General features: G+C 28.0%; 1 protein-coding gene across 3 annotated transcripts in view; it reads left to right on the forward strand.

Annotated features, from left to right (window-relative positions):
• The window catches only part of Calx (sodium/calcium exchanger 3), a 194,804-nt gene that overhangs the window by 104,840 nt on the left and 62,026 nt on the right, over positions 1–27,938 (forward strand). For 2 of the 3 annotated variants that reach the window (XM_088192496.1, XM_088192497.1), the window contains exon 2: positions 14,329–14,420. In XM_088192496.1, coding sequence (XP_088048622.1) covers positions 14,329–14,420 — 92 coding nt within the window. Of the gene's footprint in view, positions 1–14,328; positions 14,421–19,069; positions 19,130–27,938 lie in introns of all 3 variants that reach the window. The other variant, XM_088192495.1, reaches the window with a different exon arrangement.

Here is a 27,938-nt window from a genome sequence, read left to right on the forward strand (position 1 = left end):
GATATGATAGTTGGTTTCATAGCAACAGAGGAGATAGTAATCATCACATTCTTGTGTAAGGGTTAAATCAATAATACTACCTTGAATTAATTTAAAGGCAAATTTCTCAGCCATATTTGACGAAAAATCAGGCTTTTGGCAAAATGATTTGTGGTTAAAGATTAGCCCGTATAATCACCGGACCAAAATCCAATAGAGCGTTTGTGGTTTATTATAAATATGAAGGTTAACTAACACTAACATATATTAGTTGAAAGGTAAAGGGTTGCAGTTTTAATAATTGTATTAAGAGTATTCAATTTTTATTATGTTAAAATGTTATCAATAAACATAAACACGGTCGTTATATGAATGTAACTTGATATTACATCACCATCGCAACGGTTCGAGTTACCAATTAGGCTAGTTGTTAAATTAGTTCAAATGTATGCCTCTCGGATATAACGTGACATATTCAAAAGGTAAACTTTCCCTGCATGCAAAAACCCAGGAAATGGTGAAAACCATTTACGTTTCATATCAATTGGCAGCGCTTGAATTAACAAGGGGTCTTACTATATATTTTCTCAAATTAGTAGGATGCCATTTTATTTTCACCGAGTGCTCCCATGTTTTATTGATTGTTGTCTCTAGGTAATAATAGTTTAGTACTGACGATTAGGGGTCCAACATTAGTTATTTTTAACCAGTAATTTATTACAATATAATTTTCGCCGATTACCGTTCGTTATAAATTAAAACGCGAGCCTTTCAAGATACTTAATAATTTAATCGCTTTACTGCCGCGGAAAAGCGTGTAATTATCCAATTTTATGACTCTAACCCCCATCGCCGTCCTTATTAAATAATTAAACGGTTTTCAGAGCCGTCAAACGTTTCCCTCGTCAAAATTTATCGCATCTGCACCACCAAAAAGCGGGAGGAATACCCACCAAAAGCATTATAGTACAACCAAGTAGTTCTGCTGGCACATCCCCGTGAAACTTACCGACTCTACGTACATACTCCGAGCCAGAATTCAGCTAGAGCCACTTTATCTCACGCCAGTTTATTTATTCACGAACTCGATAATCGATCGTTGGCAGCCTGCGAAACGTCGCTAGGATCCGTTTTATATCTCGGCTACAAATCTCCGTTGCGGTGTCTATTTTTCAACTGTAAACGGCCAGGAAGAGCGCTGATTTTTTTCAGAGAGAGCCTTTCCTAATTGCCCACTCCTTTTTCATGGAGTGCTCCTTTTAAAAAAGAATACACCTTTTTCGCCGACGACGAGAGGAAAAGCGTCGGCTATTCAGACTCATACATCACGCGCAATGTTCTTGCTCTTGAATTTATTTAATACTGAGATTTATTTTAATTTCACTCTTGCTTAGCATTTTTATGAATTTGGATTTATGCGTCAATGTTTTGTATGGTAAAAAAATATACACAGAAAAGCGCGGGCGTAAAAAGGGCTATTTATACTTTATTTATGTATGTATAAAATATATTTCAGGAGAAAAAGTATACGACGTTTCTTTATAGCTACGATCTACTATATACCTTTAGTATCTCGAAGACATGTTTTATAAGCGCTGCAACTTTAATATTGTGCTGTGTATCTAAATATACAACAAGAGCGCAATATCAGAATATATAATACAAGGAGTATTATAAAAAAAATCTAAATTATATAGATCTTGTACAATACATAATTACTTAATTGTTTTAAATAAGACTGCCTTCACTAATTAACGATGATTAATTATCATAATTAATGTTAGGTTTATGTGAAAAATATATAATCAAGTTTAATCAAGCGTCACGCTTTTATTTTTAATCATAAAAATATAAATAAAATTGATTTGAAGTATATTGGAAAATGATAACATTAAATTTTTGATCCTATAATAAATTATACAAATATATCGAATTGTCTAATCTATTCTGCTTATATTTGAATATTCGATTATCAACTTGAAATATCACATTAAGAAAACGATTAATATAAAAAATAATATTGTAATCGTAACATATCGCTTGATTTTATATTGCACGAATTTACATTTCATTTCGATTTGATGGCTTATGTAAAATCGCTTTGTTAGGTGTGGGAAAATATGTATTCATAGTATTTATAGATGGTTCTCTATTTTTAATAATTAATTGGTTTAAGGTTCTGCTCGCAAAAAATATTTTTAGTATAAATTTCTCATGGAAAATCCAATTTCTTCATCATACATATTTGTATATTATTAAAAAACGTAATGTATTTTATTAAAACGCCGATATTTATACCTATGTTTCATGACCTAGTGTTTCTCGTTGAGAATATCTCAAGAAAAATAGCAAATTAAAAAATATATTTCTAGAAAAATCAATAATTTAAAAAAAAAATTTAATTTGTACGAATATTTCAAAATGTTTTACAACTGCTGCATAAAAAAGGGTGGGTCCGTTCCAGATGCTTTAAAATATGCATGTTTTCTTAGAAGTGTTTGAACTACGAAAAATACAAAAAAAATACCATTTTTTCAATTACTTTAATTAGCCCTATCTTAAATAACTACATTAATAATCAGATAAAAAGAAACTGATCCACGTAAAAATCGAAATATTGCAATAATATATGACGCCATAAAATTTGTTTGTCGGCGAAAATCGCATTTTTTCAATAATCTAAATAGATATTTTATCTTTATATTGTTCGAAACACGCAACAACTGTTATTGATATCCCGTATTTATATCTGAATAGTTAAGAAAATTACACAAGTTAAAGATTTAAACCCAAGTATTTCAGACATAGTCGCCGACTAGTAGTATTTGTATGTAGTATTAAAATATGAGTCATTAGTATTTAGTATGACGGTAAAGGCAAAGAAACGCACAGTCGGGATCGGCCCTTACTTTTTCCGACCGCTTAATAAATAAAACTACAAATTTTTATTTATTTTTAAGTAAGAAAATATTTTTTAAATATGTTTGTCAAGCGCGTTCCCTAAGTTACTTTCATTTTTAAGTAACGGGAGCGAGTGAGAGATAAGGGCGTGCGTTACATGCGTTCCGCATGCCCTTATCTCTCACTTACTCTCATCACTTAACACGCGAGCGAGCGAAAGGGAAAGTATCTCATCAGACGTGCCTGCTCTTTGTAGATCTTAATAGATATGCAAAAATACATATACATGTATAACACTATTATTTGACAAGATAGAATTCGATGAAAATGTTTACAAATATCGCAAAACAGAGCGACGAAATATTATCTAAATAAATGTGTAAATTCACAAAAAAGTGTCAGACAAGTGAATAACATAATATGGGTATTTTTGCTTAAATTAAATATTTAATTTAAGCAAAAATTTAATTTAAGTACATAATTATAAAAAATAATAATATAATAGATAACTTAATATAAAATATTTTTAGTAATTATTATATTAAAATTTATAAAATATGTATGTCTTAAATTAAAAAGTATAATTGTTAGCTTTTAGCAAAAATAAATAAACTATGTATAAAAAAATGAGAGCAACCGAAATAGAACATTGTTCAGTTCAGAATTTGTTACAAGGAAAAATAATTATAATAAATTTATTTATGTATTTATATGAAACTAGCAACAGACTATACAACTATTAAAGAGAAAAAAATATTAAGGCTCTATGTGTAGAAAAAGCTTCTGCTCGTAACTAGGTATCTATTTTTAAATTAACGCCTCTATAATAATCGTTGTACAATTATCGTAATAATTCCAAGAGCTTAATGCTTTCAAGAGTCTGAAAATCGCTAGAATATAAAGATGTTGGTGTTGTAATTTTGTGCGTAATTTAAAGTAAACAAGCGTAGTGTATTTGGTTGGAAAGGATTGCAAGAAATCCAGATTTTTCTGACATCGTACAAACATCGCAAGATTTTTAATGTCTGTTTTTTTTTTAATGAGAATGGTTATTTCTGTATAGACTATTATGTTTACTAAATACTTTTTGAAACGTATTTATGATAATTATTTAAATGAAACTTTTACTTGTGAATTTAATCTTAATGTCTTTTGATCTTTTAATTATGCATGAAATGTTTCACAAACTATTAGTTGAAATTGAACACGTCATATGACAAAGGATGAAGCGAGATAAATTTTGCGCTCCCTGTTCTGTTACAGCACAACATTTTTCCGACTTTCCAAGTGGAATTGTGATAAACTACTTTGTAAACACTGCGGCATCGGGATGCGGTCACGCTGACGTACAATCTGCGGAGGCTTTCGAGGTGCACTGTGTTGTGCACACACAAAACTTGTAACAAATGTCCTTTCGGACGAGACTCTGGGTTGGCTGACCGCCAGCCGGCCCGGGAAACTCCCTGGCAAATTGGCTGTGAATCCTCGCCATTCTCCTTTATACACAGCAACGGTGTAGACATCACATTCAACGAAAAAAAGACAAACAATTACAATTCCGTCAAATGGCTCTTGGCTCGAGAAATACTCGGATGAAATACGACCGCTCATATCGAAGTTATTTGTTATATTCTCCCGGATCTAATTGTAAACCCATGTTTATGTGGATTAAAATGACCACTATTAAATTCGAGAGCGGGAGGTGAGTTTGCGAGGAACCAGGAGAAACTTCGCAACCGGAATTTATATCATTTGAACTTGTGCTCTGGCTGTACGTCTGAATTTATTGCCTCCGAGATATGTTAAACACCCAAGCAAGCACGGAGAATACACCAGACGCTACGGGAAAGAGGTGCAAAAAGTTTGGTGCCAAAAAATATCAGATAAATTCGAGAGAAAAATTGTATTACTAGGTAGCTCTGACCTGAGACGATTTTTCAATCTGTTTTTTTTCTTCAGCAAATAATAATTTATAGTATCAACATTTGTTTATTATATCATCCTTTATTGGATCTGCTTAGTAAAATTTTATCACAGGATAAATCCTCACTGCTGTTGATATAGTATGTACTTAATTGTCGCAATTAAGTAGAACGTGTGTGGGTTTAAACGAATCAGTATCTTGTTACCAGAATTTTATAAATGTTTTATTCAAATGACTAATCTAATAATGGCTTTGTTCATTTGATCCAAATGTTGTATGACTTCAATGTTAGTATGTTGCAGTAATCTTATTCATCTGCATATTTCGTTAATCTATTTAATATTAAGGTCCTTTCCTGCCACGATTAGTTAAATATATTGTTTAAGTTAACAGTAGTGAATTTAATGTCCCTCTTCAATTTTTTTATCTAAAAAATAATACTTTGCACTAAATGATCCGACTGATGTTTTACTACTGGAATACATTATTTAATTAAATAAAATGTTGAGAACATCTGACCGTATTTAAAAAAACTAAAACATTAGATAACATATACATATAAATATGTAGATACTATTTCAAAAATATATGTTTTATAGTGCGACACATTAAATTCAATTTTGAGTATACAAAGTGCATACTATCAAATTTTTAGTGCAAAGTATTAAAATGTATGTTTGTGCGATCTAAGTGCATATTTATCGAATGTTTAGTGTAAATAAATTTAACCCTTTTTTATTCTATATTCACTTAATTAAATTATAATTTAAATTTTATTTATATTACTTTTAATACGGTTAGAAATAAATAAGTAAACGAAAGATAAATCATTCGAAAATAAATAGTATTGAAATATTATCAAATAAATATTAAATTTACAATAATTGCAATAATATTATATAAATAAATTACAAAAACAATACAATCATCAATTACATAAATATGTTTAAAAAAAATATCGCATTTAAAACAAACAGATTCATATTTTCTATGCATTTTTATTTTATATTTACGGACCTATTTCTTATTAGTTTTTTTCGGATAATCGTAACTAATAAAAATTACGAGTAATATAGGAATAAATTTAATGAGTTGTGCTCTGACCCTTTGCATAAAAATTTAACCCTTTAAAGAGTATCGCCGTACATGTACGGTGGTCGATCTTTCACTGTTTTAAGTTATATATTTACATAACTGGTATATATTTAGTTATGTAAATATCATATTATATATTTAGTATATATATTATATATTTACTGGTATATATTTAGTTATGTAAATATCATATATAATATTTTTATTTATTATTTCTTTAGTTATGTAAATATAAGATATATATTTACATAACTGAAGAAATAATAAATAAAAAATACAAAAATTAAATTAACCCTTTGAGCGGTATCGCCGTACATGTACGGCAGTTGATCTTTCACTGCTTAAAAGTACCTCAGATAGTTATATACTTAATATTTAACTGAAGAAATAATAATAAAAATCATTATTTATATATATATAATATTTTTTTTAATTGAGTCAATGTAAATGATTCATTTAAAAAAAATAATGGCGATAAATTAAGAGTACGAAATAAATAAACATTACAAAAAATATTTTATATTAATTTTATAAATAATATTAAGAGGTTCTGAAATAATTTAAAAAATCTACAAAAGCCGAATAATATACAAGAATAAGTAAAGAAATTTAATAATAGAAAAGTGTTATTAAAACATATTACTACAAACAAGTAGCAACATAAATCAAAGCAATAAAACGGTGTAAATCACAGATTTTTTTCTATAATTTACTGTATATTAAAAGATAGAAGCTTAATCATCCATAAATGCCATTTTTAAAGAACAATTGTAAATAAAGTCGTTTCGTTTAACTCAAAATCTTTTTTTCTAACTAAAATACATATTTTTATTAAGAAGAACGCAGAGATTACATTTTAAGGATATTTTAATAATAAGCTGCTTTTTCTCGTTAAACATAATGTTTGATCCAGGAGCTCAAATTTTATTTTACTATTTTACTCATAAGCTGCATTTTACTTATTTAAAGTGTAGTCTTTATTCTTTATGTTACAAATATTTCCTTCAAATGCAAATCAAGTATGTTTTTTAAACGCTATTAACAAATCATTACGATATACTTTTAACTGTTTTTTTAATTCTTGTCTAAATAAATATTTATTATTGTGGTCAGAAAGTTTTGAATTTGCAATTTAAAAAATCAGAGAAAGTGTTTTTTTCTTCTAAAAACAGAAAAAAATATGTACCGTTTCAAGAGTGTACTTTATCCATCACATTTCGCCGCTGAACGAGCACATATGTTTGAAACTTCAAAGTACTCGTTCATTTCGAACATTATTTATTGAAAATGTATACTAAAATGTGTTTGAAGTAGGCGTAGGTATACATCACAAAGCCGTTCGTTTCTATTTACCTCTAGGGAATTTTATACATATCTATTAGACTGTATTAGCTTCTTTGGCGTTAAATTGAGGCTTTTGGTTCCAAGAGTCGTAAACATCTTGTATTCGTATTGAATATTCATGATAAACAAGGCGCGCTTCGATAAAACTCGAAATAAATCAATATGTATGAAGCTGTGGTACCTTTAAGCCCAAAAAGTATAATTAATTTAATTACACTCGACTAAGTTTGACCGCAGCGCCGCATATGTGCTGAAATGCAAAGTTGCAATTCATATGCAAAATCCACGATCCAAGTCAGGAAATTCAGTTACGAACATAAACATCTTTCATTAACTATCATAAAGGATTCACGAGTTTCCGCTGCTAACTCTTGGCACTAATCCTATTTGATAAACCAATTGAAATCCACTTAAAAACTGTGTGTTGGAATTTCAATTCTTGCGAATATATTATTTAAGCTCTGTTGTATTGTTGTTGTATTAGGTCTTGGCCTACAGAATCTTCTGCTACCGTTTATTTTCGTCGTGGTTTTCGTATAAATTTGCGTCTATTGTCTCTGATATGAAACAGAAAAGGCTAATTTCGCATATTAGCCACATTTAATTATGTCGAGATATAAAATAAATTAGGTACACTGAGACATGGAAAATAACAGTATATCATTCGCAGCGGGAACCTTCATTTAGCTTCCTTTATTTTGCGCTTCTTAATGACCCGCAAAACAAAGGAAAGAGTTTTCGCAAGGCGACGTTAAACTTTTTTACGCAAAAATATGATTTCACGAAAAATGCCTTAATTACTTTCGCGTCCGTAATCCATTATCGACATGAATACAGTTTGTGGAAATCTGGTAACTTTTAATGTACGCCTCCCGCCTGAAGATTAAGTTTCAATGGATTGACGTCATAATCGAGTTTTTTTCTTTGTTGTTTTCTTGCAAATGATCTTGATATTTTTTTTATTGAATCTTAAGTGAACTTACAATATCATCAGGCGCCTTTGAACTCATAAACTTGCAAATATTTTATCTAGAAAGAAATTTTCCAGCGAAGCAATTTAAGTTTCACCCGCTCGATAAAGTTTACTAGTTTAGTCTTCTATTAGAATGCATACAAATATTTTTGATATATTATATAGTTGCGTTCAGAACAATTCCCGCTATTTAGCTGTAAGCTATACACTATATAATATATATAAGGATTTAAATCATAAGTAATTACATAGACATTAGCAAAGGCCATGACCTTGCCAGGGTTATAACACCAATGAAAAAGAAGCCCTACAATGTTGTGTATTTAAACTGGTTTCAAGTTTATTTTAAACTATGGTGTAAACATTGTATTTATTTTATAAATATATTATACTATCCACTATATGTATAATATAGAGAAACCAAAATTGTTCTTATGTATATATATTAATAGTTTTCCGTTTCAGTATGCAATAACAAAAAAACACTACAAAAACACAAAAAAACTATATAAACAAATTATAAATCAATGCATAAGCTTACACATACATTAAATATTTTAATTATAAACAACAGTTTTAAAAAATACGTATAATCCCGCTTGTTCTGGTTGTCTCCAAGTTGTTTAGAATATCTTGTTAAACTCTGATGTTAGTGGCTTTGTTCCAGTCGTTTTAGTCAATGTTCAACGTAGCTCTGCTTAGTGTAAGTTCCGCTGATTTATTACTTATTCCAAGTCATAAATAAATAAGTATTGCATAAATTTTTCTCAAATCGATGATTCGGGGTGGAATCATACTATTTGTTATTTTATAATAAAGATCAAGAAAGAATTCCCTTTGCGTAACGGCGATGATTTAAAAATCAGTACTGTGAAGTCGGAGTTGTAGTCAGAGTCGAAGCATTTTATCGACCAATATTTTTTTTAATTGTTCGTCGTGTGTCATGAGTCTGAAGTTGGTAATATGAAGTAAACAAAAGTTAGTATACACTTAATCAAATATCCAACAACAGCGAGACCGGTGTAGACACATACAATGGCGCGGCACTAATCCAAGCGAATGGTCATATTTGCATATGACATATTAGAAATAATATGTATTTACTAATTACTTCCACACCTAATTCGCTAACACATCATCTGACTCACGGACTATCATAAAAATTCAGAACTCGACAACATTTACAATATGTATAGAAAAATCACGTAATATGTAATATAATCTAATAAAATTCTCACTAGTTTCCACCTGCGTCTTACTGACTGCGAAGTCACACCCAAAAAATATTGTGTTTTTAATTCAATTAAAATTTAATTTGACTCGATATTTTAAGACTAAAAATATTAACAAAAAAATAGAACTTAAATTATATTGATCTAAACATTAAATTTCGTGCAATATTTGCTTGTTTTTATCATAAATTTAAATTAATTTAAAGTTGAATCTTATTGTAAAAGTCTCCAATGAGTACAATTTTAATTACAGCCTGACTGATATAAACGTATTCGCTAGGATGGTGCCGAAAGTTGTTTTTAATTAGTACTCAAATTTGAGAATTGCTTTTAATTGTGCGAATTTTATCATACAATTTTATGCTTATTTAATATCACACAAAAGCATTTAAATAAAAATATAATAAAAAAAAATGTTTGAATTTGATCCTATACTATAAATAAAAAATAATAACACAAGAATTTAAATTTTCTATGAAGAAAAATTAAACAATCATTTGTCTATTTTTTTTTATTCTAACTATAAACTAATAGTCGATTCTTCTGATTTGGAAATAAATGTCCTTCGTTTATACTCGGTATGTATACGCATATAACAATATATCAGTATCGTAAAGCGCTCATTATCCTCATAAGCTTTTGCGTATAGCTGCCGCTATACTTTGTTATCGTAATAGTCTGTAAATTGTGGCTTGTGTGGATTTTACTCTAAATCTGCACAAGTGCTCTTGCAGAGACATTAACATATCGCGATTCTGCCATAATGGCGGTCGCTTTACTCGTTTTAATTCCATACATTTCCTTTTGTGGCGCAGATGGCAACCGTGCGCGATATCAACTTCTTTTACGAATTTTTGCCACGAGTGTGTACCTGTTTTTATACCCTCATAAAGGCTTTGTCGCAGAATAAAGTAAAGAAGAATATTACATTTGTTCTATTATATTATATTAAGCGACGTGAATATTAGAGACATCTTTTTGTTATTTGCCATTTTTTTCAAATCTCAGACCAAAGAGAAATATAATAAAATTGTTTCATAATATAGATAGCTAAATTCTTACAATACGGTTCCATTATATTCGATGGTTATCAAAAATTTACATAAAAATAATACGTAATCTTCCACACCTTTTTCACTCAATAACACCCTTCCCTTTTAATAATATACTTTTATACATTGCTGTATATGTATAAAAATGCATCTGCTGAGTTTGCTCTAAATATTAATACATTTACGGTATAACGATTTATTTTATTTGACATATTATTAAAAAATACAGATCCGTGTAAATCGCATTTAAGTTAGTCGCAAAAAAAAAAATTATTATATCATTATTGGTTTAAGTTAAAATGTACAAGCAATGTGAGTGTTTATTATAAATATATTTATTTCCAAATAAATAACACTATGGATTAGTATTTAGTATTTTTTTCACAAATTTATTAATAGATAGTTGAAATATATTTTCATTTTTTCATAAAGAGCTTTTCCACTATTGGTAAAAAAAATGTTAAGATGCATGAAGCCTTCGTTCCTATTCTTGATTGGCAAAATCTTAAAAATTCGTACATTATGAGCTTCTTTTCCTTTTCTTTTATTATTTATTTCATTCATTTCTTGTAGATCAATCACGTCTTCTTTTGACTACGATTATATCTCATAATTCATTTATATATTCGTTGTTGACAACTAAATATAATTTATTTATTTATTTCAAAAGTATCCTTGAAGTTCACAGAAGCATTAATCATTAATGGACATATTTTTTTCTAGCAAAATTTTCCTGTTGACTCGATTATTTCAGTCCACAAGATTGCAATAATATTTACTGCATTTCATACATTATAATTTTTTCAAACGTCTCCTAATATAGGTTCTCGTTTATATAATAATGTCTACAGTAATTATCACTGTTTGGTCCATGAGCTGTATTTTACTTTTCTAATAGCTTTATGCGAAAAAAACAGAACAATATTTTCTAGATATTCCAGGAGCATTGTATAAGCGTTAGTTATTCTTACAACAAATTTTAAATTGTGGTATAGTTAAATATTTTATAATATTTCCAAATGACTACAAGCAACACTTAATTTCTCTAAGATTTTTTGCTTCTGTCACTAGCACTGGCTTAAATTTTCGTTACATATTGATAAAAAAAAAATTATATGTATTATACAAAAGTACTGTTTTATAAAATACAATAATATAAATTTTACGCCTTCGACTAAATTAATCTATTATTATTTTTTATACAAATATAATTGTATATTGCCTGAATTTATGAAATACAACAATATTATACTATAGGTGTTATAATCAATTAGACTGATTTTTATTTTCTGTTGATTTTTTAATCGATAGTTATCAATTCATATTCAATAAATATTTATCTTAATAAACTTTAAATCAATTTAATGACCATCACCTCAAAGATCTGGTTTCGAATCTAATAGGAACCATAGTGTTTTTTTAATTTCTATCGCATCAAGTAGATCATAATTAGTGTTTTATTATGTATTAACATTTTTGATCGATCATCACAATAGATCGTGTTCATATTAAAAAAAATCTTTGGAAAATTAAAAGAAACGTACATTTTAATTATTTATTTTTTCCGTTGTAAATTTTAATTGAAGTAAAAAGCAATATTTATCAGAAGCTAAATATATTTCTAACCTAAAATACATGCGGCACGCGGAAACTGTCAAGAGATACTGACGATTCACTAATTTAAAATATCTTGATATGACTAATATTTGGGGTCACATAAAAACAAGTTTAAAACCCTTTACGTGTGGAATTAAATTTCATAAAAAGTCACGAAATGAGTCAATTATCCAATAAAAAATGAAGTTGAAGATTTAATTACGTTTTTTTTATTTGTATATAGTTATTCCTTTATGCATCTATATTTACCTTCAAAATTAAAAAAATCTATTTTTAAAATTAAAAGTCTGCCTCCTTTTGCAAATTCCTTTCCCTTCTTTTTCTTGCATGATGAGGGCATGATACTGCAAACTTGATAATTGCGTTGGTATTTTTTGTCCTCATACTTCGTCGGAAAATGCTAGCCTATCAATATTCGTCCTTTATCTTTCTTCCTCTTCTGGTAATTGTTTTTTTATAAATTTTAAAATTGTAAACATTGAAATTCGAGGCGCACCAATACTCTTCGACTTCAGAATTAAACTGAATGCAAACTATATAATGTATTATATATATATTAAAACATATATTGCACATGTGGAATTCAATGGAATGACAGATCTTTGACTAAAAAAAATTGGGTCACAGAGCTCTTGTGATGTACAAAAAAATAACATGTGTTCTGATTCTTGGTAATAAAAGTAATTAAATGAGGGTAGAAAGCCATTGGAACATAACATCATATAAACATCATTATACATCTTATACATCGTAAAAAAAATATGTGTTAAATTTGAGACAAAGACCTGCTTTAAAATATTCCGTTATATACGCTCCTTGCACTTAAGAGATGCGTTTTTTCTTGACTGAGATATATCCGTTTCTCGCACTTAAGGGACATGCGATGTGAAGCGGATTTATCCGCTCCTCGCACGTAAAGGGTTAACCTTTAGAATAATATAATTAAATAAATTAAGTATTTTTATGGAAATGTACAGGACAGAAGTAAAACAATTACTACTATTTAAAATTATAGTTGCGATGAAACAAAAAAAAACATTGATTTTAGAAAAAAAAATTAGAATTTCTTATTGCAAAATTTTTAATTTTATATTGTAATTTTCCCCATCTTATTTTTCTAACTCTTAAAATAATTATTTTTAAATATTTTTCACATAAATAAAAATCTGTTCGAAAAAGTAAAGATTTGCTAGTGTTTTTATTTATTTTAATACAATTCATGACCTACAACTAATAAAAAATTATATTTATTAGTACATTTTATATTTATTGATTTAGTTGATCCTTTTGGATTTATTTATGATTTATTAATAATACGCTAAATAATATATCGTAGATTAAGATCATTTGATAAATTAAAAATAGGTTTAAATTAAAATTATTTTAATTGTACGTAAGTTTATTTTTTCTTTAATTTAACATATGTACATATACAACTAGCAATTTGTTTTAATATGAATATACTATCCTTTTTCTGAATAGATATTGTATTATTATTTCTACATTTATCTTCGTAAATATAAATGCTGATTTTATCAGATGTTTTATTGTTATGTTGTATTGTGTATTTTTATTACAGTTTAAAATATTTTATTGTGATATTGCTTATAAATGTCCGTTTATTGGTACAAATTAGTATCCATTTTAATAGTCTCTATGGTTATTTATTAAGCGTAATATATACAAAAATATATATCTACTTTGGCCGCTTCGATAAATATTTGCACCGTTGCCTAAACATATCATACCTCAATACGTGCCCATCGTAAAATTTATCTTTCGCAAACGTTTAAAAAATACATCCGCATATTAAACACTTTGACCGAAAGCCAAATGTTTGCGTTAACACACAAATTATTATTTTATACGTCAAATATCGTATTCAAAATGTGTTTTGAGACAATAAAAACACACGAATAACATGAGTGTATGTTTTGTTCCTCATTGCTGTATATATGAAACTCAATTATAAATGGGAAAAAAGTTTATGTGAGTTAATAACATTTCTTCGCTTTATGCGAAATAAAGCGTTTTTTTTAATGTGTAACCTTATTTGCGATTATTCTCTGAGATTTGCAAAAATGTGTCATCATTTTTTTTTCGGTATATGATTTATGAAACTCGAAGGACCGCTAAATATGATTTATTATATGATATAAAAAAATGATAATGTCAACCGATGTACTAATTCGATATTTTTTATTATTTCAGAAAATTCATACCTCTGCATATAATTGAAGAAGACAGTTACGAAAAAGATGTTCTGTTCTATGTCAATTTGGGAGATCCACAAATGGTCGGAGGTAAGGTTTATAACGTGTAAACATGTATGTATCATTTCATACAACACACAACATTATATCACAACAATTAAAAAATGTACTTCTTTACAACTAATTAAAAATATATAGTTAATCATATATTATATAAGAAGTACAATATTGGCATAATCATATTATTTATCATTATATTAAAAGTAAATAAAAATAATAACCATAAATAAAATATATTTAAAAACGATTAATTTGTACATATCGACTATTTTATTACTCAATTTAAGACTAACCTGATATTATTCGATTGAATCATTAGATATGTACAAAATAAACAATGTATGTTTATATTAAATATATAAAATTAATTATTATTATTATATATAGCGTTGTTAATAACATATTGTATTTAAAAATAAACAAAAATGTAGTGGATTTAGTTTTTAGCGTGCACGAGATAGGCAACGCATGTAATTTATATGATATAATAAAATGTATGTTACAAAAGAATTAATTTGCATGCAGAGGATAATGTAGTCTTTATACATATGTACATGAAAATATATAAAAAGCTTTAGAGCGTAGCTAGGTACTATACAAATTAATAATAAATATTTTTTAAGCTTTCGTTCAACTCTGTAGTTTAAAAAAAAAACTAACAAACACGACGTTAGACTCACTTAAATGCCAAATTAACCAATAATTTATTTTATTTTTCTATATATTTTATTACATGAATAACAACAACGGGATTGCAAATTATTTTATACTAGGTATGGTTAAGAGACGGCAAAGTGTTTTCCAGATCAAACATTTCGTTCGTATTTATTATCAATCAAATTAATTCCAAAACGCTGATTTTTATAAATATATATATATGCGGAAAATGTATGCGTATAATTCACGTTAAATTGTCCCTTCAAATGTTGTGGGTTTTCTGTCCACCTTCACATGATAAATGATACCCTACCATGCAAAAAAATGTCCGAAACTTTTTTTCATCGCTGTGACTTGATTTAAAAATTCTGTCACCGGGCCGCGTTAATTTGAAGAATTTAAAATTTATATTGAGCCATTAACACACCAAAAAAAAATGAGGCCACTGGGGAAAAATTGTACGATTGCGTTTCGTGTAAATTTTCAATTTGTGAAAAGGCGATAAAAATCCAAAGATTTACTTTCAAACATGAAACGCTCGTGTAATATAACAGTTATATACACAAGAAAATAATTATATTGAATAATAAACTACTTTTATCTGTATCTATTAGTATACATAAAACAGCTTGAATATTATTTTGCCCTGAACAATAAGCTTCTCATATTAATTTTATTTAAAATCATTTTTTTTACGGTAGAACCCTAAATATTTTTGATCCTATTGATCGCAATAAAGAGCGTTATTTTTTATTAGATATTTTTTTTTTGTGTAACACTACTTTAAAAATAAACCAATTTTTTTGCAGGGCAGTACCGATGTAAAAATTTTAAGAATTTCGCATAGTTTAAATCAAAGCGTTTTCCAAAATTTGTGTCATTTATTTTAATATAATTTAAATGCAAGTTATTATTGATGTTAATTATTTTAGAAATGATATAATTAAGCTACATGGTTGTATTATTAACTTGGTATATGAAACAATGTGAAAGGTAACTCGAAACCACATATTCCCAATAAATAAATAAATTGACATAACATGTTTTTATTATCGTGTGTCAAAATATATTTATTTGCTTTTATATTTTTGCGTAAATAATCCGCAGTTATGTATGATTATATTGTACTTTTATCAGCGTTTTGGATTTTTTTTCACCCTCATTTAAAATGAAACAAAATTTGCGCATAAAAATAATGAACAAGAAAATTGGTCACGCGTCGTTCGCGTTTTCTCAGAAATTATAAAATAATCCACACATACATTATATGTATTTTTAATATATTTTTTAAGAGGTCCCTTTTAGAATTACCTCAAATATATTTGTGTTTCTGTGCCGAATAGCAGAATAGGAATTCTTCAGAATCGCCATTCGCGTACACACTTTTCGTTGTCTCATTAACTTTTCCACAGAAATAGACTTGTTGTTTTTTCCCGACCCGGTATATCTGAAAATTCCCGGCTTCCGTGCGAATTTCAGAGCTTATGTTCCGCGTTAATAGCTAGGAAATACCTTTACACAAACTTTGCACTCGGCGCTGCAAAAAAAATGGCAATTTAGGTCGATTTTGCCAGCATGGTCTCGAATAGCCGAGGAGACCGTTTAGGTTTTTTTATGCGATAACACTGCCAGTAACTTTCGCATTAGGGCATGAACGCCCTCTAACCACACAGTGGCAATAATGTTTCCCAGATAAATATGATGTACAATGTATCTAATACACAATAAACCTAATATACAATGTCAATAAAAACATCCCTTTTTGATGTGTTAAATAATAGTAATTTAATACAGTGTCACAAAATAAAATCATTTTAAAATGTTATATACTAAAAAATCGTAAACTAAAATTTAACTTAAATCTTTAATGTCATTATTTTACACTGTATTATTTTAACATGATATTATATATTAAAATGAGTTTCAGTCTTTTTTTAAGTTTTCAATACGAAGGATATTCAGAAAGTAAACATACATAGACCAGAAAACATAATTTTTGGATTGACTACCATTTTCTTTACTAATTTACCATAAATTTCAATGCATTTTTTTAGCACCCAAATATTAGTATTTTTTTTATTGAACAAGTTTGGACGTATGACATTATTCATAAATCATCGATCGAGAAATTAAGTTTATAGACTTAAATGTTGCCTCAATCATTTTATATGTTCAATCCATTGCATAATTTTAGTTAATCTAAATTTTTTCATATAATAAAAGAGCTGCTAATACTGACGTTGTAGTATTATAGAGAAAAATGAACATGTAAAAATTGCCATCATTTCTTGAATTAAGATATTATTTTATATAAATTAAATATATATTATTTTATATTGACTTATCAATCTAAAATAATTATTTTCTAGACTATGCCAATTAATGTAAAAGTCGATTTTTTGGTTCGAAAAATGATGTAAATAGCTGCGAGTTCACTTTCCTCAATTAACAAGATAATTTATGAAAAATATTGTACTAAATTACTACAACTAAACCTTAAGATTAGTGTCTATTTTATTCTGCCGGTGGGTTTAGGTTAACCAAAACTATATAATGGAACATTGATTTTAATGTTCCTTGGGGAAACTTTATTTTATAATTACAATGCAATAATATTTAAAAAAAAAAACACAAAAAAGCACTAATAAAAAATGTCACTGGGGACGTGGGTCATATTATCCGGATACACAGTATATAGAGCATATTATCCGGAGACACAGACCTTCGGCGACGCGCCATCTAAAATTTTTTGGACAAGTAACTCCTCTATTGATGGTCTGATTTTATGTAAAGCGCCTTTAGAGGTTCTCTCCAGAAGATGCCATATATTAGCATAGACTCTTGGCTAACCTTATAAATAGAACCTTGCTTCGTTAATGTACCTCTAGAGACTGGTAGTCTATTAACTGCTGTCCTCTGTCAACAACTCAAAAGCAAGCGTCTGGCGTGACTTAAAAATATTCCAAGCGCCTGCCAAAAGAGAGGGGATTTTTAAAAGCACTCAGAAACGTGTGAACAAAAAAACACCATTTTAATCACAAAGTAACCAAAATTTCTGATTACCAATTGAAAAATAGTTATTTAATAAAAATATACTTGTATCGCTACTTTCTGAATGTGTTTCTCTTTTATCTATTCGTCTAGAATTTCTTGCAACTGTAGTGAGAAACGATTGATTTTCTTTGTTGTAACTCTAAGTAACGCAGTATCGAATATGTGCTTTATCACTGTTAAATAATAAAATTAACTACTGAATATCAATATTTCTAAACAATTAAAATGTTAAGCTATGTATTTCAAAAACGAAGATAAAAAGACTGAAACTCTTTTCTACATCTAGTATACACAATATACAACCCTTATTTAAAAATAATTTTAGTAGAAATGTACGCCTATTTATATAATTTATTTTTCAAATATAAATTGATGTAGATAACGAAATACCTTATGACCAATATCTGTTTTAAATATGATTATTAAATATAATAATATTATATTTTAAATAAATTTTAACTTTCTCTTGTATTATTCTCGACAATAAATTATAAATAGCTTTTATTCTTTATAATTTTAACAATCCTTTATAGTTGTCACAGTTAATATAATTGTATCTCATTTTCCTACTTGAAAAATAATATCTTCCCGAGTTCAATAATGTTCGATGTGACTTTTTTTATTATCGCCTTATCTGAAGAATGTATATTATAAACTAATTTTAATTCTGTATAGAATGTTTTACATCCCCTATAACTGTATTCAAATAAATGTTATTAAACGCTTGACCATCTTAGCTAAGTTAGTTGATTAATATAATGCGCAAATTTTTGTTAAATCCTTACAATAATAATAATATGCTTTATTTAATTTAATATACTTTAAAAAACGATTATAAAAACTCAATTTCATTATTTATCATTTAAGCATCAAACATACAGTTTTGTTGTTATTATTTCATATAATTTTTATACTTTGCATATTATTTATTTAATTTTGGTTTTCGTTTTGTTTCTTACTCCTTCCAGAAACGTTCGAAGTTTTCTTGCCGTCTCCCAAACGAAAATTTTCCGTTCGACTACCTCCTGGTAAGATATTTTATATTTTGTACAAGTGGGTAAAGATGAGTTAATACCAAGTTAAGAAGTAAAAATAAATACAGCAAGAACGATGAAGTATATATATATACATTACACAAATTTATTTATTAATCAATAATCACATATACACATATTTTAATTTATTTCAAATGCATTTTTAAATTATTTTTTTATTCAAAAGCTTATTGATGTCTACATTTTATTATATTTGACAAATTTTATTATTATTTTTTTTATATATGTATATCGCTTATATTTTCAGTGTTTAGATTTAGCTTTTCACGTTTATATTTAGCGTTAGAGCACCCGTCGATTAGAGGCTAGTTCACACAAGTCGATCGCTTATTTTATTATATTTAGTCTACTATTTTATTATTTATTTTTTAGAAAACTATACTTATTTATCTTCCACTTTTTAAGAAAATACTTTAAATTGTCTTCACTGAGTCTCTCATTACATATTATTTGTCTGTTTCCGATTTACTTGCCTCCGGCGTACCACCTATTGCCGTATTTTGCTCGCCGCACTCCTTTAATTTGCCGTAAGTATGTTTTACTACTTTCAACGAGTCTTTTTATTGTTTTTATTGAGCTTTTGCATGTGTTTCTGTCTATTTTATGATTTTTGCGATGCACGCTTTGCATCAAAAATATTGCTTTCTATGTTGTACATGTGTGCATTTGGCCTGTTATATTTATGTCTAGATATCCATTACAGTGTATAGTAAAACAGCAAGAAATGTACAACCTGACCGTCGAAAAAGTTGCCTGTGTGGAATTTTTTCATTTAACCTTCGGATATTGTTTTTCTTTTGCGAAGGAATGGTTTTTTTCGCCGAATTAAATATCAAAATTCAATTTAGAGAATTTTCCTTGTCCGTCAGCGAGACGTGCTTTCCAGTTTAATACTACATAGATAATATGATTAAAATAAATATGGTCGGATGGTCAAAAATATATTAAAGTCCCTACGCTAAAAACATATATTAAACATTATATGTAACTCATAAATTCTCTATTTTGATTTTGTATTGTATTTGCTATATTATGATTTATTTAATGAATCATTAATTTGCAGTGCATTAATAATGATACTTATATTTTATTCCAACTAAGCTAGAAATCATAGTAGTGCATACAATATATTTTATTTTAAAATGCATTACATGTATCTAGATCTACCCTAATCATATATCAGAAATTTAAACTTTACGACATTATTGTATGTTACTTATTTTGCATTCTATGTTTTCATAGGTACTATAAAAGTTTTGTAGTTTTAAATATAGATACGTTAGAATTAGATTTCATCCCATCGTCTTTAAAGTATCTCTTAAACAAATCTATGCAATAAGTTACGAGTCTATGCGTTTTCTCCAATAATAAATGTATTATCGTCAGGGCCGTCGAAAGCGAGCCCGGACCCTGGGAAAACAATGATTCCGGGCCTCATGACAATGTGGTATTTTATATATTTTTACCATAAAATAATATTAGGTACGAGTTAACTCTTTCTATGCTACAAATAAATATAAAAATTACCACCGTTGCGACATATTTTCTAAAAGCATATTTTATGCGAAAAACTTTAATTAGGCAGTAAAAATGATTAAAAAACTACTCATAATATTTATCTGATAATTAGTCGTGTTTTCTTTGCTGCTCAGTGCTGCGATATAGTGAATTTCCAGTCCAGGTCAAAAGTGATAAAATCGTGCCATCGCGGTGAAAACGTTCGATTATCATTTATATTAAGACTTTTTATAACAATATTAAGAGTGAGAATCGAATATAGTTCCCACTGCGTACGATTTTATTGCTTTTGACGTGATTTTTTGCCTTCTGAGAAGTGATAATTGTTTTTGCGCTCTCCTATTGATCAAAATTCGATTTAAATATACTCCGATTAGCCCTCTCATGTTAAAAGTCTATAGTAATATCGGTAAGGATAGCTATCATATTTTTAAAACATATTGTAATATCGAAATGCAGACAAGCTGTCTGTCTGTACTTATTCTTCCGTTTATTTTCCCCTGAGAGATTAGTTGGGTTAGTTTGTATTTTGGACTTGACCTAATATAAGTTCTACATCTATAATTAGTTTTAGAACTTTCATTAGATTAGGTTTGGATTTGAACAGACGTTTCGCAACTGTCAAATTGAGTTTCATAGACATTTTAAAGCAACATATTAACGTCTATCAGTTAAATTATATTTTCGCTAGTAGAAATGTGGTGAAAATATATTTGAACCTAACTAGTGAAAATATAACTTTAGCCAAAAATACACATTCGCTGTAACGTCTATACATCGTATGTAAATAAATAATGATTAGTACGTAAATATATATATATTACTACATATAGAAAAGTTGAAATCATATAATTTTACTAGCACTTGCTAGACAATTTATATTTTCACTGGTAAATCTACTGGTGAAATTTATTTCAATATGATTTTACTGAAATGACATATTTTAAAAAATATTTTCGGGATAGATTCGAGACTTTTCTCTAGATTTTATTTTAGCAATAATAAGCACATGTAACTGAATGTATTATTTATTTATTTTTTGCATTAAATCTAGTTGTCAAATTACTGATAATATAATCTATAAAAACATTAAATTTATATAATTCAGCTGGTGCTGTTGTTGATTTTTCGTTATTTCTTTGCTTCTTCCATAGGTATTCGATCTGAGTTTTCAGATCAAATACCTATTCTTCCATAGGTATTCGATCTGAGTTTTCAGATCAAATACCTAAATTTATTACTATTAATTTACATTCGTTAAATATTTTCTCTCGTGTCTAATATTTTGTAAACGTTCAATAAGCAATAAAAATTTTAGCATACACGCAGCCGCGTCAAAAAACTAAAATCTGTCCGTTTGAATAATAATGTTTATTATGAAAGTACTACAAGGAAGTCGGTGCTCTTGAAGGCAATGTTCCACTTCTTTTATTTCTTGTAAATTATGTATAAAATGGGCTAAAGGAACTTGAAATACATAAATATATAAGTATATCTCAAACAAATATAGTTTAGTTTAGATTCATTATTTGAGGTCAGTTTTTACTTTTTTTATAAATATATTCTTGCTATGATTTTTCCAAGAGTTGGGGCCCAGGAATTTGCCCTCTCTCGATAGGCCTGATTATCTTAGATTAAATGTTTTAGTTATTGATATTAGCGCAGTGTGCAGTTTTAGGACAATATCAGGAATCAAACTATCATATAATTATATTATTAATGCCAATCAAGTTTTGTATAATTTACATAAAAATAGGCTAGATTAATTTTTTTTTTTTATTTCCTTGGAAACAAATAAATTATAATATTCACATATATGTGCATATTCATTAGTCTACATAGACTACATAATTGATAAATCAATATACTAAATGTATATATGTGTTTTATTTCTTATCTAATTTCAAGTATTATTGTATATATCAAACTAAAATCCTATAGTACTTTGATATATTTATTAAGAAAACCTTTTTTCAAAAAAAAAAAAAACATATTTAATTTTTTTATTTGCAATATAATTTAGTCTATAAATATCTATCAGCAATATTTAATTTATTGTGCATCATTTAACATATAAATTAAGTCAATATTTCAGACACGGTGTACGGTTTTCAGAAGCTCAAATCGTATAGCTTCTCAGAATCGGAATTCATTCTAATATTCTTGCTCTCTTTCAATATTTTTTTTAATTTAACATTTAAAATTTCATTATTTGCTATTTACTGGAGGCAACCCGATCCACAAAAAATTAAGACCGGTCGCTATTGTTTGAGATATGTATTCATAAATAGATACATAATCACTGTCGACAGGCTTCAGTGGACAAGTAACACGGTTCCACGGCCAAATTTCTTTTGCCTCTTAAAAACGGTGAAATTGTCCATCGATTTTTAAATTCAGATCGACGTAGTTTATACTGACTAAAAAGCATTTAATAAAGTTTGTGGTGACACATTATTCAATATTTTTTTCTCACACATGTGTTGAAAAAATTTTTTAGATTTGAGTGATTTTTTACAGCGAATTTTTATAAAACTCTCGAAACTTTATTTTTACGTGGGTAATTTTCAAACCGTATTCGAGATTTTATTTTATCATTAAAAAAATTACTTATAAAAAACATAAATGTAAATTTAATTGTTAAGCTCAAAGCTTTTCGATATTTTCACAATAATAAATATTTTTCTTCGCTTTTACTAATAATATATATATATATATATATATATATAGAAAGTAGGGATGTGCACTTTTTTATTTTTCTTGAGCCACATTCAGTTAAGAGTAATCGTTTTGGGCCACACATAAAATATATTTATAATATAGGTTATGCACATAAATATGTGTAATATATCCTTGAAAATAGTGTCTCACTAATGTAGGTACTCTGAAACAAGGGATATTTTTTTATCTGGAGATTTAGGTCTTGTAAAAGTCTAGTAAATATAAACGATCTGATTGTATTATATTTGAAAATTTGCAGATGAGTTTATGTTGACTGAAAATTTGTTGAAAATAACAAAAACTTAATAAAATTATATAAAAGCTGAATATTTTTCGCTGTCCCATAATTTGAGTTTCATTTTGAATGCTGTTATGATTTGAAACATTGGTTTTGAACTCGTTTAAAAGACCGAACAAATCCCAAAAAAGTTCAGAATCCGAGAGCTATTTTTTATCTTCAAGTTCTAGCACATATCTAATCACCCAAAAAAAACGATTTTGTTCAGCCTATATATTTTTTTAAATATACTACCCACAACACTATTATTTTATTCAAAAGGCCATCATCGTTTATTTGACCGCATTGTAAAAAACTTTTTTAAATTAACTGGTATATGAAAACATTTTTCAACAAGAGCTTTAGAACTGAAATATCAATTCTCACGACTTTTATTAGTTAAACTCTCAAAACTTTAATAAGATAAACCCTTCTACAGCTTCTCAGTAGTCATATCCGATAGTATCGCTCCCAAGATTGCCTAAAGTCGCTTAATAATATTTAAGCAATGTGGAGATTGTTTCTCCTGCGAATTTATCGAACTTCAGCGCTAACAGACGCGTGCGTGAAACTACTGCCCGCAATAAATAAACACGACCCGCGGTCAGTTATAATAGTTTTTCAATGTTTCTAGGCACTCAGTAGTCCCGGATAGAGGGACGTTTACTGAAAATAGATCATTGGCTCGACTCCAGACGCACAGACGTCCGCGGCCATTGTTTGTGTCCCGTACTATTGCCGAACCGAAAATTAGATGACTGACCTATTTTCTAACCAAGATGTAGTTTAATGAGAAAACTCGTGTTTATTAACACGAAATAATAGAGTGACACTCACTTCCTAGCTGACATAAATATTGTTTATCATGAAAAAAAACATACACGCGTTCTAAAAGAGGTCACTGCCACAATCAATCAATATGTTACGACCTTCATTTTATATTTTTTGCCCATTAATTATAATATATTATATACAAAAGTGTATATTGTAATAAATAAATATCAAAATAGGTTTTTGAGTATTTTATTATTGTATGAAAAATATGATCTAATTTAAATGACACATACGGAACGAGATTTTAATCTTAGTTTCTAGGATCAATACTGAGTGACCTTAGCCTGTCACATCATAAAAAAGTTATAAAAAATGGTAATATATAATATCTATACATATTGTATATTTAAATATGCATACATCTACAATTGGTTTAGAATATTTAAAAAAAAATCAAATAAATGTTTAGCGTCAAACTTAGGTTATATTATACATTAGTATCATAACAGTTAAAAAATCTACAAAAAAAAAGTACAAATTATATTTGTTATAAATGTATTAGTAATCTTCTTATTTCTAATATTTATTAAAAATATAGTTATATAATGTACAAAACATATATAAATCTCTATAATTCTATACTAGGGTTTGCAATATCGATTGTACCGATACCGATAATACCGGTATTGGGACAAAAATCGACGTATTATTATTACTAAACTATTTTTTTTCAAAACAGTACATTTTATTTGTTAAAAATTATGAATACTACGATAACCATATTGCTTAAAAGCAGAAGCGAATAATAAAATTATGCTTATTGTAGTAGTGTTATTAGCGTAGGATATTAAAATATAATAATATGCCGTATTTACGTATTTTTTATTCTATAATATTCACATAAACATTTATCCCTGAATATTAATTTACGTTTAACGTAAGTTGAAATAATACGGGAGAAAAATCTTTTGAAGTACTTTACATGACAATTATGTATAGTTGTAATTTAATTGTAATGTAATAAAAAGAACATGGTATAGTTAAAATATTTAATATATTGGAACAATAATTTTCGAGGAATTCGAATGCTTTGGTTTTGCTAATCAATAAACATGGGAAAAGGTATTTTTATAACTGATTAATACCGGTATTGACTATTTTTCCCTATGTAATACCGGTATTATTACAATCCTTATATAGTAATACATAAAAGATTAAGTTCCTCTTTTGGTTGTATATTCCCAATCATTTGGAGAACAATTTTTTCTGTCTTGAAAATATATAGATAGAGTTTATTTATAACCACATGTTATTTCAAAATTGAATATTAGGTTGTTTCATATAAAATAGTCGATTTTTTACTAGAAAGTAAAGCTCTCTATGTTTTCTAAAATTAAAATTATATAATCCAAAATATGCATTTACAGAAATGCTATTTTGTCAACCATTAACATGTACTTCAATATGCTTCACATACAAAAATGGTCTTTTTACCAACGATTTAACAAAAATAGAAATTGCGAAAGTTTTTGATTATTATTACTCTGATTATAAAACTTCGAATTTAGTAGAAAAATGTTTTATTGTTTAAAAAGTTAAACATCGGTAGAGAAATTTTCGGCGCAATATATGGGTCAAAAAATTGTATCCAAATTAATTTAATTTTTCAACAGTAATTAGTGAAGTTTTACGGTTATTTTTTATGCAGTCTTTATTTGTTTAAAATATGATTACCCAGAACACAACTGTCACCATAAATATTTCGGGTTTAAACTGATCTTTTCTGGTTATCATAGAAAATCTATTTCCCATCACATGTAATACTTATCTTCAATAATTCTATTATTCCTAAAAAAAATAAAGAACAGACTTCGAAACGAGCTATTTTTGCATTTGAGTAAATTCGTGCGGTACCCATTTATACATTTTTTTCCCACCATATCTATGGCATATAAATTCCGTGAAATAGTGGCAAAAGAAAGCTCAAGTTTGTGGATTAGCTTCAATATTATTTTATAAAAATACTTTTACCTTATTGTTATTTTTTTACTTTATTGTCTAATACATTAGATATTTTCAAAAGCTCGGCTTTATAACTGTGTCAAATTAATTATTGGTATACAGTTAAGATTATTATGTTTGCCTCCTTAAAATTATATTGAAATATAAGTATCAAACTATAATGTGCTTTACATTTATCATTGTATATAAACTTATTATTATCATTAATCCTATAAGTTGTTTGAATAACTTATGACACATGAAAATTATAAAACATTTTATCGGAAATTACCATCAATTATCAAACTTCTCAAACCATCCTAAGCTAACATGCTTTTATCACTTATTGAACATCTATAAATTTTATCCAAAGTTTTCAATACACGTAATACAATTTGCATATTGTGTGTGCAAAAGAAAACTGTTTTCAGACGACTTTGAGTGACTCGCATACAAAATTATACGTAATATAAGCTCGCGGTTTTGGTTATCACAATTATGTATAATTGAGGGTTAGTGGTTGTAGTGGAGCAAGAAGCTTAATGCGATAACGTCCTATACCATCTCTCTGCGCCCGATTCTCATCTGAGTGCATCTCATAAGAGGATTTAACTCCCCACAGTGTATATATGTATGTATATGGGATTGAATCGAGGGCCGGAAGTGGATGTAAATACACGCACGCCGGAAGTTTCCATTACCACTACATATGGAGAATGTCTCGTTCGTCGGGCAGACAAATATGCCCTGAGCCTTAATGTAATGTAGCCGCGAGATAAATTGAATCATGTCCTGAGACCGTAGTAAAAAACATAGGGATGTACTTTTTTAACGAGTTCATGGCGCGAAGTAGTAGGCTCAGACCTTTCCCTTTATTGGATTTGTGAACCCTTTATAGGGTTTGAAATGGGACACCTCGATTGCATGTTAACTTTTGGAAGGGTTGACTTCAAGGATAGTACTAAAAAGCTTAGCTATAAAAAAATCTCAAGTCAAATTGTCTACGATCCAATGCCTTCAAAATGTAAAAATTTATTTTTCTTGGTAGTAAACATGATTTTATTTACAAAGAAAACATTTTTTTCTTGTTATGGAGCTTGATTTAATAATATATAGTAAAAAAATCAGAGACATTATGAGTAACGTTATATACTTAGTGGACCATACAAAACATTAATATTATTATAAATGAGTGTGTCGTGACACTATGAAATATTTTTATAATCTAGGGTTCAGTAACTGTTTAATGGATATATTTTGATACCTACCGTATCTTTTGTATTTAGCGTCGACCAATCAGTTTGTTGCCGGTGATTTCAGTGACAAAAAAGAGCTTTGTTTTTATGAAGTCCAATTAAAAAATAAATAAATGATTTTAGTACGTTCACTAATTTCATCGCAACAATCATCAGTGATCCTGATAATATAAATATTCTATATTTTATTAAAGTCCTTTAAAAATACCCGGTAAAACACTGATAAATGAAAGAG

This window comes from Plectrocnemia conspersa, unplaced genomic scaffold (genome assembly GCF_051122295.1).
Source record: "Plectrocnemia conspersa isolate PC_06_02 unplaced genomic scaffold, ASM5112229v1 ptg000009l, whole genome shotgun sequence".
Taxonomy (NCBI): Eukaryota; Metazoa; Arthropoda; class Insecta; order Trichoptera; family Polycentropodidae; genus Plectrocnemia; species Plectrocnemia conspersa.